Raw genomic sequence first — 15025 nt, 5'->3', positions numbered from 1 at the left:
TGAAACATGATAATATATAGTCAGTAATAAATTCAGTAAGTAGTTTTTGATTATTAGGATTGAAAGAGATCATAATTTAGTTTATCAGAACTCTTGCTTATTTTTTGCTGAGCTTCTTTGATAAAACATTGTGAACATGCCAGATACACAGATCTTTAAATTCGGTTCTAAAAAATATATTTTTTTTCACTTTGTGTTATCTCTGATATAGTGAAAGAATCACAGAGGACTTTTTTTGATATTTCAGTATTCTTACTAAAATGCAAAAAATAATTTTAAGCTGGGGACTGGACTGGGGATTATTTCTAAAATATTCTCTGTTACAAGTACCTTATAACACACAGAGTTGACACATTGTGATATTTAACCAGAAATTATTCTCTTTAACTGTATGTCTGAATTCTAGTGTTTCTTTTAAAGACTTTTTCTTTAACAGAATTGCAAATAGAAACATATTTCACTGGTCTGTGCATTGCACATCTTCTACTTCCTCTCATCTATCTGTAGCTGATTAATTTATGACCGTAAGAAGAGAATTTTTGCTGTTATGTATAATTTCTTTTGATTTTTTTAATTTATTTTTTTTTCCTGACTTACCTACTTACATAACTAGGAAGAAAAATACTTTTCCCATTCTTATTAAAAATACACTACATCTTTAGGAGCTCTGAATTAAATTCTTTTATGGTTCAAATATTGTTACAGGTTGAAACTTTTGACATGACTTAAAATGACATTAATCATTTAAGCATCCCCTGGAGTAACATGGACTGCTCGATTTAACTATTTCATTATTGCCTAGAGGCTGAGTAATCACATCGTTTTCTGTCTTTGATTCTTGTTTGTACTCTCACTCTCTCACTTTTGCTCTCTTTCCATATATATGGATGTAAACACATTTGTGAATATTGCTCTTTAATTCTTGCAACACTTTCAACCTAATTTAATTAAAACAATCTTATTTTTAGTTCTGTAATAATTACTACATGTATGTATGAAGTTTCGTTGGTAACAATTACATAGCTATATATACATTTGTAGAAACAGTATAGATTCAGCATACAACATCAAATGTGAATGCGTTATAGTTCCTAACATGCAGTCACACTAGGTTAGAAAGCTATTGGTTAGAAATCTATTAACAAAATAGATTTTTTGTTGATAGAGAAAATGACAGGATTAGATCCTATGTTTATATTCCCACCTGGTAGATATCCGGTACCTTGCTGAGGTACTGACTTGGATGTGCAAGTTTAAGAAAGTAAAAGAAACCAGTTGACTCAAGGAAGGTTTAAGCTGCAGATATTATATTTTGTTTCTTGGTTTCCAAGCCTGTGTTTTCCTTGTCATCTTTATCACTGGAATATGAATGATAGAAAACTGTATATTTAATAAAAAAAAATTCAACCTCTATATACTTGGTTGAACTTTTTTTTCTTTTCAGGTCTTGTAGTTGATCAGTTCAGTCAGCGTTTGTTCTGGGCTGATTTTGAACTATCTGTTATTGGAAGTGTTCTTTTTGATGGTTCTGATTCAGTTGTGTCCGTGAGCACTAAACAAGGTATGAAGAGGATTTAGGTAACATGATTTCTGTTTTATTGGGCAAAAATTTTACTATACTGAGAAACTATGTAAGAAAAAAAGCATTCACTGTTAAGTACTAATATTCATTGCTTTTTGTAGCTAATACTTTAGATATTATCAGAAGAAGTATGTGTTTAAGTTTTAAGTAATCTAATAAAGTTACTTTAGGGAAACAAATACAGATTTATATGTGCATATTTCCAAGATTGTTACCTATTAGTTAGCTTAGTTACTGTTAAATACAATTGTGAGAAATATTTGTGTGGCCTCATTTGAATTTACATTACAACAGGAGGACCTTGACTGGTTAGAAATTGGAGCTTTTGGCATTGCATAGGAATTGTAAAGTTCATAGATCCATAGAATATCTGAACTGGAGGGGACCGACAAGGATCATTGAGTCCAACTACTGATTTTCAAGGACCACCCAGAAAATCAGACCATGTGTCTGAGAGCGTTGTACAAATGCTTCTTGAACTCTGGCAGGGTTGGTGCTGTGACCATTTCCCTGGGGAGCCTGTTCCATTGCCCAACCACCCTCTCAGTGAAGAACCTTTTCCTGATATCCATTTTGAACCTTCACTGTCACAGCTTCAAACCCTTCCCTTAGGTCCTATTGCTGGCTGGTCACCAGACAGAAAAGATCAGCATCTGCCTCTCCACTCCCCTTCATGAGGAAGTTGTAGACTGTGATGAGATCTGACCAGAGACAGTTTGGAAGAAAAAAAAAATAATTTGGCTTTCCAGTCAGTTAACAACCACAGAATTCTACTAAAAGAATGTCAGTTGAGAAGACTTCTTTCAGAAGAAAAGAGATTTTGATCAAGCAAACTTTGCTTTTAATCAATTGCATGTTGGCTTTTCAATAATTTGATGATATATGTAATATTATTTTATGAAATTTTAGTAGAAATTCAGAACATTAAAGACTTAAAAGATGTGAAAGCACGCTGAGGAATGCTTAGTTGGCAGTTGGTATTGGATTTTCACTGGGATGATATTATATCTGGTGAGAGAGAGAGTGGTCTGGAATTCACCAGAGGCTTCTGGAAAACACTAGCTGCTAAAAATGAGGAATTGGTAGAGGCTTTGCATTTTATTTTGCATTAATTTACCATTGTTATGAATTAAAATATGTGTAGTATAAAAGGTAGTCTTTAATCAGCTGGTCTTTCTTGTAGGATTTCCCTTCTCAGTGTTCAACCATTTTCTGAGGTTGAACTGTGCGAAATGCTACACATTTAGCTGCTCGTAGTATGGAAAGAATTCGTTTTAAGAAGATTGCTTTTTAAAAGGCAATCTTTGTGGGTAAAAACTGCACATGCTGAATAATAATGCCTTTTAACTTGTAAATGCAATGCAATTAAAGTTATTATTAAAATAAAGCTGTTTACTATTTGTATATGAATATATATCTATGTCTATTATTTTTATTTAAGGTTTACTGCATCCACATAGAATTGACGTTTTTGAGGATTACATATATGGAGCAGGTCCTAAAAATGGTGCATTTAGAGTACACAAATTTGGCAAGAGCCTTGTAGAATACCTAAGTGTGGATGTTGATAAAGCAAAAAGTGCCTTGATTTTTCATCGCTACAAACAAATGGACTGTGAGTAAGCATAATTACTTAAGACTAAATATTTGGGAAGTTCACCTCAGAAAAATAAACAAAAACCTAAAAGTAACCATCACCTGTAGAAAAGTAAAACATATCTTGGTTGTACAAAGTGAAAATAGATTTAGTTATATATCTTTATATAAGTTAAATTTAGGTTTTGATCCCTTTTCTTTCATTTGAAGAGATACTGGACAAATGCCTGCCTTGTATACCCACACTGTGAATGGAATATAAAAAAATTAGAAAAGAGCTGAATACAAACGAGGGTTTTTACTGCATATTACCAATATGTTTCTTGTTACTGGAGTAAATTCTATCATGGCCTGAATCTAGCACTGCAATTTGAGTGAATGTTCACTGTCTTCAGGCTGTTGATATTCTGGAAACTGGAAGTGTATCAGAATTTTGTGATTATTTCTTCCCAGTTCTCTAACACAGTATCATTCTAAAACAAAAACAAAGAAAGAAAAAAAAAAAACACCACCAAATACAAAAAATATATTTAAAAAATATTTTCTCTTCTGAAACAGTGCCTAATCCATGTTTGGATCTGACATGTGAATTCATCTGTTTACTCAACCCATCTGGTGCATCATGTGCTTGTCCAGAAGGAAAATCATTGGTTAACGGAACGTGCATTGATCAGAGCCTTTTAGGTAGGTATTGAAAACTGTGTGAGAAGCAGGAAATAAAGAAATGGTCAAATTTTTTATAGCAAGAGTTTAGCCTGTCTGTGAGTCAGAGTTTTGTTATGTTATTCATCATAAGTATTACATATTTGAAATGGAAACTAAATATGAAGAAGCATAATGCCTGATTCAGAAAACTGTTTATATTCATCAAAATAAAAAATTAGCTTTCCAGCTGATTTGATACAAAATTATATTGGAAAATGAATGTGTATACATTTTGACCAAAAGAGGTTTGAAAAGCTCAGTAGTGTTTTGGATTTCAAATTAAACAAGAGACATTCATGAGAAAAAAAATAAAAGACCTTCAGGAAACAACTCTGCTTAGACTGCAACAATGGTTAAAAGGCAGTAAGAACAACATAGCGAATTATAATGAGTTTGAAGTAAAAGGAAAATAAGAAAAAAACAACTGAAATATTTTTATCTAAAATGACCTTTTTTGGTAATATCTAATAATCCTTAAAATCAAAACAGAAGAAAATAGACTTCATGGTAAAATAGCTACTGAATTCTTGCTCTCTCTATATTTCTCCATATATATTTTATATATATGTATATAATATATAATGCTAAACCTAATGTAGTTATACAGCTGAAATGAATTCCTAACCAGCTTGGATTTTAAAAGGTTCTAGATATCACAGGATAGGGTTTCTTTTGTGTTTGAGAAGTCAGTGATAGAAAGTATTAGTATACTATACAAGATCTGTAACTTTTAAGACAGATCTATTTAAAAAACCTTTGTCTTCAGGGAGAATCCACAATTGCTGTCCCTCCACGTATCAGCTCTTTGTTCATCTGAGATGGAAACATTTCTACCTGGCTACTTTTGATTTGTTATCGGAAGCCAGAAATGCTTCAATAAAATTTATTTTTCTGATGATGCAGTACAATCTAAAAATTATTTTCAATGACCCATAGTTACTACTTAGCTGTCTAACCACTTTAGGGCTCTTGCTCTATTTCTTGTGACTATAGCCCCAAATTGACTCAAATTCTGTTTCATTGGATTGTTGTTGATTTTTTAACCAAAGAAAATTGAGGTAAGTCTTGAAATTCTGCATAATAGAATTGCCTTTCTACAAAAGTCTTGATTCAGTGAATTGATTTTTCTTCATAAGTACTATGTGAAGAATTCTAAAGTGGCTTTCTGTAAGACTAAATCCAGATTGCTCCAGACAGCTGTTTTACCAACATCTCTTGCAATGGATGAAAAACAGTTTGGGGGCTTAATTTGGCATTCTCAAGCTAGAGTTATTGCAACACATGTGTTGTATCATTCAGAATGGTTTGATAATAAAATGAAAGTGATTTCATGTGTGTTGTTAGATAAGCTTCCATCTCTCTTTTCCCAAGCAGATTATGACTGACAGAGCACATTTTTTTTCTGTGATATATTTCTTGACTGTAGCAGGCCTAACTTTTTCAATTTAGAAGCTACTCTTTCGTTTTCATATTGGTAGAGTACCTCTTTATATTTCTGAGAGACTACTTGATTTGAAACCATCAGGTTCATTGTATCTAATTGTCTGTACAACAGTGATGCTAAATATGTACCGAGAGGATGGAAATGTAGAGACTTGCACTGGAGGAAGACAGTGTGTATCACAGCTGAATGAGCAAAAGTAATGGAATGCTTCCATGAGTTCAGTATTCTGGGGGTGAATATTTATCACTTCTCATTTTAAGAAGGGAATATTTATGCTGTCTTGACTGGATGAAATGCCTGAGAAAAAAAGTTGTAAAGACTCGGATCCGACGTTGCTTCTGAAGAGAGATGAAACATTACTTTATCACATTGTTGCCTTCAGCACATTTCTGTGAAGGCTTACCCACTGCGCACACAAACTGCAGGTAGATCGAGTGCTGTGGCTGGGGATGTAGAGGTTAATCCCTGTATGCCTTCTTCTTCATCCACGAATTCTGCCTCAGGAAGCTGTACTAGCAAAAGTTATGGCAATCCATATGCTAGCTTCTGATTTCTGTCCTGCTTTCAGATTGTTTAGATACCAAATAGAACAGTGTAAAACACAGAAGTCTGCTTCTGGTTTGAAAAAATACTTGATTACATAACTATGTTCTGTATTTATAGAAAGGTATACCATTGAGAACGATATATCCCAGAACAGAAGAAAATGGGTTAAATTACAGCAGGTGTTAGTTTCTTCTCACTGTGCATCCTTTTCTTAGCCCTTTCTCTTCCACCTAGGGTTTTAAACCAAATGGATTTTTTAAAGCAAAAAAAAAAAAATAATAATCTGAAGGGAAATCAAGGTCTTTCATACAGCATTCAGACAAATTTCAGAGGTTACAACTTGTTCTAATAATCTAACAGACATTAAGACTCTCATCTGCAGGAACAGAAAAATTTGCACAACCTTAGCATAACATTTGAACTCTGTACTTTCTCCTTAATAGGTGCATTCAGCTCAGGAAAGTATGAGTTATGCACTCCTCTTTGGGATAGTCAAGAACAAATACTTTTGTGCCCCATGAGATGATTATTTTCCACTGTTGGAAGGGAAACTTCTTGTGCCAATGACTGTCATTCATTAACCATGTGCCTCATCTCTCCATTTAGCTGGCTAGTCTGGAAATCAGTGGATATTTCAGAGGAATAAAAATAGCAAAAAGTAAGATACATTTTTCTCAAGAAAGAAAAGGTTGTTATAGAAATGCCCATGAAAGATGTGTATGTGTGTGACTGGGGGAGAGAGATGGACCATGTAAAAAAAATTGGACAAGTGAAGGAAAAAATATCAGTGAGATTCAGAATGCTTTGTATTGCTACTTTTTCAGTGTTTCTTCTGTGTAAGATTTTACTTTCAGTTAGAGGAAAGAGGCAAAGAGCGCAAATAGGCCATAAGTTCATTAATTTTTCTGTCAAATAGTCTTATCAGGAAGAAAAACATAAGAAAAACCACAAATCAAAGTTATTCTGTTCTTTATTGAAGATGTATTAAGATTGATTAGACAAATCAAGGCAGCTGAAGAATAAATAACCAGGCTAGAAGAAAATATATAAAATTATATGACCTGTAACCCTTTACATTTTTTCATGTTAGATAGATTCAGTAGCTAGACTGGAAGTACTATAACAAGTGAAATTATTTACTTCTGACATTTCAGAACTGAAAAGAACAGCTGAGAGGTCTTTGAGTCCAAGTTCCTGCTAGCACTGACTAGTATTGAATTGACTCCAGATTTCTGATTTATTTTACATTGCTTTGTTCCAGAAGTGAATGCATATTACAGATGTTCTCAGCTCTTTTCTCCTGAGGCCTTTATTCACTAATTCAAATTAAGAGTGTGCAGCTTTTTATAAAAATTCTTCTGTGTTTCTCTCCTGTATTGTTTTTTTTCTTCCTGTTTTCTCCTATGGGATCATTCTGCTCTTGTCTCGCACACAAAGGCATCTGATCCTCTTTTGTACTTGGCTGATGTGAATCAGCAAGAGTAATTTGACTCTTATATTTACTTTCAGACAACAAAACAGCAGCATTAAAAGCCCTATACTGTTAAAGTCTAACATAGTATCATTAAATTTGCTTATCCATTACATCTTCCAGTCCTAGTTTGTTGTTTATTTAGTGTCCAAAAGTATTGTAGTAACTTTTCTTCATTTCATATTAGAATTTTATCTGAACTCTTGAATTTGAAGTGTTGGATAGAGAACAAAGCCAGCAGCAAATTTTAGTAGTCTTGTTATGATGGAAAATTTAACAACTTTTATGTTTTTCCAGGTCAACCACTGACCACTGCATAAAGTTTTAACATATGCTGCATTTAAACTGTCTAAGACATTAATACCTAAATTTTTGAAAGGCAATTGGATTAGAATAGCTTTACTGTGGGCAATTTTTGGTTCAGTATATTTTCCTGAAAATATGAAGGCATGTATTTCTTGATGTGATTACAGTAACTTTGAAGTTTGTGGTCCATGTTTCATTCTTATAAACATGCATCATGATATTTTATTTTTCTGTTGAATTAATAATGTCTGTCATAATTGATTTTTTTTTCAAATTTTGCATCTTAACTCTGCAGAATTGGTCTAGAAGAGAACTATAACTGATGTTTTTAATGTGCAATCAGAAAGGTTCATAAAAATCAGCACTTGTCTGTACTTTGGTATTGCTCAGTTTTTACTAAGCTCTGCTCTATAAACTCATGACTAATGATAAGTAAAACAGATAAGATAAGCGAAACAAAAATAGACCTTTTCTCCAATAAGTTATGCCACATTATCCATTTAAACAACTTCTATAATGAGTCACTGAAGAATGGTTCATGCAACATCAAAGGATTTAATGAACCACCTAAATAAATAAAATACTGAAGCATCTTCAAACTTCCAAGTACAAAGTAGCTTTGTTACAGTAGATGAATATATCTAGGGTAGATACCAAAAAATGAAGATCATATGGTATTTATTATTGTTACTGTAAACAACTGAAGTAATGTAGCGTCACTCAGTCCTCCACAGGAACTTTGAGATTTGTTGTCTAGTTTCAGCTTAATTTGAGAGAAGTGTAATAATCAGCCAAGAAAATAATATATCTGAGATCAGTTTAAGAGCAACAAGTTAGTATGCAAACATCAATTTATGAGGAGGATTTAAAGGTCGAATAATTTCCTTTTAAATATTTTGGATAAAATTTAGTTAAGAAGGGTGTTGGTTAATAGAGTGGAAAAGAGATTAAAAAAAAAAAAAATCAAATAGGAAAAGGCAAACCACTTTATGCTGAGGTTACCAGAAGACAGGGAAGTTTTCTGAGATCATAGAATCATAGAATCATAGAATATCCTGAGTTGGAAGGGACCCTTAAGGATCATCAAGTCCAACTCTTGACACCGCACAGGTATACACAAAAGTTCAGACCATGTGACTAAGTGCACAGTCCAATCTCTTCTTAAATTCAGACAGGCTCGGTGCAGTGACCACTTCTCTGGGGAGCCTGTTCCAGTGTGCAACCACCCTCTCTGTGAAGAACCCCCTCCTGATGTCAAGCCTAAATTTCCCCTGCCTCAGCTTAACCCCGTTCCCGCGGGTCCTGTCACTGGTGTTAATGGAGAAAAGGTCTCCTGCCTCTCGACACCCCCTTACGAGGAAGTTGTAGACTGTGATGAGGTCTCCCCTCAGCCTCCTCTTCTCCAGGCTGAACAGGCCCAGTGACCTCAGCCGTTCCTCGTACGTCTTCCCCTCCAGGCCTTTCACCATCTTCGTAGCCCTCCTCTGGACACTCTCCAACAGTTTCATGTCGTTTTTATACTGTGGTGCCCAGAACTGCACACAGTACTCGAGGTGAGGCCGCACCAGCGCAGAGTAGAGATCCCCCAGATGAAACCAAAATTCATTTTTTCATTTCTTAAACTAAGAACGATATCTTCAAACAAGAATTCATAGTAACTGCTGTCCTCAGGAGGTCAGTTTTCCTGTCCCATCATTTTGATGAAGCACAGCTGCCAAGTAGATGTGCCCATGCCAGTACCTTGGTACAATACCAGCCTCCAGCCCTGCTGTACAGCTCCCACTGCCTCTGGAAATCTTAACAGCCTTTCCAGTGGGGGCTCACGGTCTTCTAAGTGTGTCTTTTTTCTATGATAAGTGATATATATATATATATTCATTTTCCACACTGACAGAGATCGGTAGTTCCATTTAAAATATGAAGAGACTCTGTTTTGCCAGTTACACGAAAGGGAATTGTTGAAAACAGTTGTGTGCTCTTGCTGCAGATGATACCTGCAAACTAACCTGTGAAAATGGAGGAAAGTGCATTATAAACGAGAAGGGGGATCCCCGATGTCACTGCTGGCCTAGTTACTCAGGTGAAAGGTGTGAAACCAACCATTGCTACAATTACTGCCAGAACGGAGGAACCTGTGGAGCCTCTCTCCTTGGTAAATATTTATGTGCAGCTTTATATTATTATACCTACTGGAATTTAAATGTTTGAATATGTGTCTATCTTGTGATTTCTTAATCTTTGTAACTTCTTTCCTTTGTTTGTGCTTATATTCTATGAAATATAACAGCATATACTACACATATACTTTATAATGAATAGTGCTTTTCTTTCATGTATCTCAGTATTTTGACAAAACTAAACTACATCCCACAAAAGCAAGCATGTAAATATTCAGTGTAAAAACACATACTGAGGTGTGAAAAGGGAATTGTAAATTGTAAGGTCAAGTCAAATCACATCTGGAAAAGTCCCACAAATCTTGCTCTCTCTGTATCTCAATTCTCTTTCTAAAGTCTTAGGTGCTACTGGGCATACATGTCGAGTTGTTTCTTTAAGCTACAAAGTGGTGCGACTTAGATTTCCCCTGTATCTTACTGGAATTCACAAAATAGGCATTTTCCTCATCTAATTCTCAGGAAGAATTGGTTGATCAGAATTAAAATCCTTTGTTTGCCTGAAGAAATTTGAAATCACATTTCTTATCTCAAGGGAGATTATCCTAACTGTCAAAATGTGCATATTTGGGAATTGATCTGTGTCCCTAACATGTAGGCCATTCGAGGTTGTATGCTTCAATTAAACACTGTTTGGGCTAGAAAGGGAAAGTGTGTTAAGAAGTACTCTAAAATTTAGTAATTATGTGAGAAAGCAGATGAATTCTATTTCCTGTTCCAAGGAACATTTAAATATCTTATTAAAAACAGGACGGCTGGAGGAGGAAGAGTTTGATGTCTAGTCTCTTCTTAGAAGCTGAAGTAGAATCATTTTCTCCTTTGTGTTGAAATGACCAACATCCTCGTTACTGAAAGGAAAATCGAGGCACTGGACCATATAAAAGGAGTTTGTGACTTTAACACAACCAAATGGACCCCCCTGTAATGCAGAATTAATCTTAGTCTCTGTGATAGAGGGGGGCTTACATCTTAATGCTTTCCTCACCATTCCTTACTAATTTAGCTTATATAGTTCAGTAATTCAGTTTCACTTACTATACTGGCTTCTGTGGATCCTCTTCTGATTTACAGACATATGTTAGCAAAAATCCAAGTGAATCCAAACCTAGTAATTTGTTGTATGCTAAACAAATGATTTTTCAGTTCTAAGTGTTTGAGGATTAATAATGTTTTTCATCGTTAATATTACTAAAAATGGCTAAATATTAGAAAATAAGAATTACTTGTACAGTCAACTTGAAGTTGATTAATTGTACTTGAGACTGCTTCTAACAGCTAATGGAACTACTGACACAAATGATAAACAGAGATTTGTATCAATTTAGTGAGATCAATACATGTTTAGTGAGGACATGCAAGTGAATGAAAGACAGTCATGGGTGATTTAAATGATGTGCAGAACTTCGCTGTTGTCTGAAGAGAGGATGTTTACTCCCACATCTTTAAATGTCACGCATTTAATTGATACTTCTGTGGGGTTAAAAGGCTGTATATAACTAGTAACTTAGCTCCTATAGCACAGCTCAGTTCTGAATCCTGGACCTTGGGGTTTTCCTTTCCTTTTCTTTTGGCAGTTGGCGGTAGCCATAAGGCTCACTCACCTGCAGCAACTTGTGCTTTCTTTACTAGGCAGCTAGCAGTTGTTGTGCTCACACAGCTATTCTGCAACCTGGATTTTGAATATTTTTTTCCTATTAAATCCAGCATCTGAAATCTCTCAGTCTTGCTGAAATAATTAGTGTAGTACATTTGGTCACCAGTGAGTAAATGAGAGATATGAGTGTATTATACAGTATACTTATGCTGAATTGTTAATCATGGTCCCATCTGCTATAGAGGGCCTGGAGATGCAGACGTTGTTCTTATTTCTTTTGGTCTCAAACAGGATTACATGCCTGTATCAAAAACATATCAGGAGAGCCAGCTTGGATGTCACCACAGTCCACATTTCAATGTTCAGTTGCCTGATTTTGGGAATCTGAGCCTTTAACTGCATCAGAAGTTTACTGTACCAAAATTAGCCAAAGCATGCCAAGCCTTTATTAGCTAAGACCAGCACAGAACCATTCCTGCTCATTACTAATGGAGACCTGGCTATTAAAATTGCAGCTTCTCTTTTTGTAAGCAAAAAGAGAGCATCTGACTCCCATGTCCTTATGATGTCAAAATTTCTGATGACTATTACTGGGCATACCTGCTTATAGGAGTAGTATTCTGCTTGGAAAGTCCACTTTCCAAGTTTCATTTAATTTTTAATAATCATATTTCAAGTTAACCAGATTTCCCATCTGCCATGTCCAATTCATGAGGATAGCCATGCCTTGAAGCCTGTGCCATAACTTTCATGTGCTGGAGACGTGGAAGAAAAGACCATATATCTTTCTAAATCAAAGTGACTCCATCCAGCATTCCAGATAAAACTTTGAAATTGATCCACACCTCATTTTCCTTGCATGCCTTGCCCCTGGACCCTGTAAATATTCTATTAGGAAGAAATCTCTATTTCTTATCAGACTATATTTCTTATCTATATCAGACAATAAATTGTGTTTTCCTGAAACAAACTAACACGTCAGTGAGATGTCCCCATGTCCTCGTTTAATCTAATCCATGGTATACTAAAGCCATTATATATTTTACAGAGGGAAGCTAAACTGGATGCCCCTAAGGCATTGAAAACTGCAATTTATTAACTCAACAAAGCTTAATTCCTTAGGTGTTTTTGCATCAACTGTTTCTTTCCAGCTGGATATACTACTATGCTAAACATGTTACTGAGTCACTGAATTCAGTCAATGCACTTTTAGCTGCAAGGGCTGCATATACCATTCACATTTTGAACTGCGGGTGTGAAATCTGAAGCAGAGCAGCATTCATTTACTTCCTTCTCATCATCTCAGCCTTCCAGGCAGAGCTGATCTGCCTCATCAGGTTCATATGAGAGTTGTTAGTGGGCATGTTAGTTTATCCTTGCACATTGCAACACATAGGCTCTTTATTACAGGATTTCCTCTGCTTTTCATTCGTGGCTGTAGAACTTTAAAGTAGGCATTATATTATGCCCAGATTTCCAGTGTTACATCCTCCCAGGCTGACCTGTCCGCTAGCAAAAAGTATGGTACACGCTGTTTATTTTTGTTTGCATGTGTAGAGAATTCTCTTACATCTGGAAAGTGTAAAATTTCTATTTTAAGTCAGCTCAGTATCATTTTGTTTCACTACTCTGATCCTATCTGTGTATACCATGTTCCCAAACAGTTCCTCCTAATGCAGCTTTTGATCCATGACACAATTGGCTCATCAAACTGTCCTGCTAACACATTTCACTTTTTTTTTTCCTTTTTTTTTTTTTCCTTTTTTATTTTTTTTTTTTTGTTGTTCAAAATGATGCAGCATTTTCCTTTGGAAGCTGCAACAGGCACGCGTGCTAGTGCCAATCTAGATCCTACCCACAAAATATAAATGACCCATGATAACTTCAGCTTGCTTTAATCTGTCTTTTGTAGAAGCTCTGATTGCCCTTATCGATTTTCTTATATTATCTAACTCAAATAGCCTCGATGGAGTCAATCTACAAGTGTTGTTCTACACACATACCCTTTGGAAAGCTTAGGGACTGTGAGGAAATTTCCAGGACAGAGCTGCAGAGCGTGTGCCTCAGGGCTAGCACTGGTGTGAGCAGAGGCAGCTGCAGATGGTGATGGCAGGCCATCAGCATGCTGAGCAGGAGTCAGGGTAGGGTACACAGGAACCACTTAGCAGCTTTATTTCCACCATTTCCCAGTTTAAAGGAGTCAGTTGCTGGCTGTTATTTCTGCCACAATGGGCTTATGGAAGTGCCCCTGTGAATTTTGGGTTGCCGGAGACAAAATCTGGTCCACTTGATGTGTGTTTGCTCATCCAAGTTGCCGTGGTGCATGCCTCCTGACTTGAGAGAAGCTGGTTCGGGTGCATGCTGCTGGTGTTTGCCCAGAAGCCTCACAGGAAAATGAGCTTCTGCAGGAGCCCAGCTGTTGTGAGGTTTCTATAGGACTTGGGAAGTTTCTTTGTTGTTGGATTCTTGCTAGAAAACCAAGGTAGATACATCCTGAAAACAGATCTTTCATCATTTTCCGATAAAAATGGAATGACACAGCATATAAAATACACTTCTGGCAAATGTGTGTGTTCTAGCGAATGTGTAAATTCTGCTCTCTTTCACTACCTAAATATATAATAGGAATGTGATAACCAATTAAGTAAATTGCAGAGTATTACTCATTTTTTAAAACATGATTGTGCTAAATCTTTGCTAGATGTGGTAAATTGTAGAACCTCATTATCTGCACACAAATGTTAATTTGTTAAACAAATCCCACTGGCAATTCAGGGATTATTCACTGTTGGTTTACTTACTGCTAAGCCTTTTGGCAAATTCCTATGTGAACATTATATAGCTAGAGATTGGGGCAGCTTTAATTAAAATTTATAAGTTTATGACAGTTGTATTGAACTACAAAAATTGAACAAAGAAAATGTCATCAGTTAATTAAAAGTACACATCTGAGACGTGTAATTAAAAGTTTGGATATAATAATGAACACTTTCCAATACCAAATTAATGGGAATTTGGAAAAAAAATTGTTACCATAAAAAATACACTTCCTTTTTACTTACAGTTAAAGGTAAAAATGTTGGATCAAAATTTTACGTGTCTTGAACACAATACCAAGATTTAACTAGTTCACAAAATTAGATAAATCTTTTTTAGTATATTTATGGTTCAAAGTTTATATTTAACCACATAGAACCATGGTGTTTGTATGAAAACAAGTAAAAATTTGTTATTTCCACTAAACAAAAATTGATTAAACATATGTTTATATGTATATATATAAAGCAGTTTTTATTTTATGTTCTGTAATGTAAACAAAACAAGATGGTTTGGGGATGTGATGGTGCATACTGGAAACACTAGCAAAGTAAACAAGTTCTTTGATAATGTCTGGTCAGTCCCAGTAGTTCAAACTGGGAAGCTTCCAAGGCGTGTACTGTCCTGGTTTTGGCTGGGACAGAGTTAATTTTCTTCATAGAGGCTCATGCAATGCTGTGTTTCGAATTTTTGATGAAAATAGCAGCGATAATACAGTGATGTTTCAGCTGCTACAGAGCAGGGCTCACCCAGAGCCAAGGACTGCTCAGCTTCTTGTGCTGCCCTGCCA

The 15025-nt window shown here is 35.4% G+C and overlaps 1 protein-coding gene across 1 annotated transcript in view; it reads left to right on the top strand.

Annotated features, from left to right (window-relative positions):
* Positions 1 to 15025, top strand: part of LRP1B (LDL receptor related protein 1B) — a 542116-nt gene that overhangs the window by 495955 nt on the left and 31136 nt on the right. The window contains exons 80-83 of the mRNA XM_084523375.1: positions 1445 to 1561; positions 3024 to 3197; positions 3737 to 3862; positions 9638 to 9802. Of these exons, the coding sequence (XP_084379501.1) occupies positions 1445 to 1561; positions 3024 to 3197; positions 3737 to 3862; positions 9638 to 9802 (582 nt within the window). The remainder of the gene's footprint in view (positions 1 to 1444; positions 1562 to 3023; positions 3198 to 3736; positions 3863 to 9637; positions 9803 to 15025) is intronic.

This window comes from Aythya ferina (genome assembly GCF_964211825.1).
Source record: "Aythya ferina genome assembly, chromosome: 6".
In the NCBI taxonomy this organism is placed as follows: domain Eukaryota; kingdom Metazoa; phylum Chordata; class Aves; order Anseriformes; family Anatidae; genus Aythya; species Aythya ferina.
Note: the sequence above shows the minus strand (reverse complement) of the source record. Positions and strands in the feature narration are given on the sequence as shown.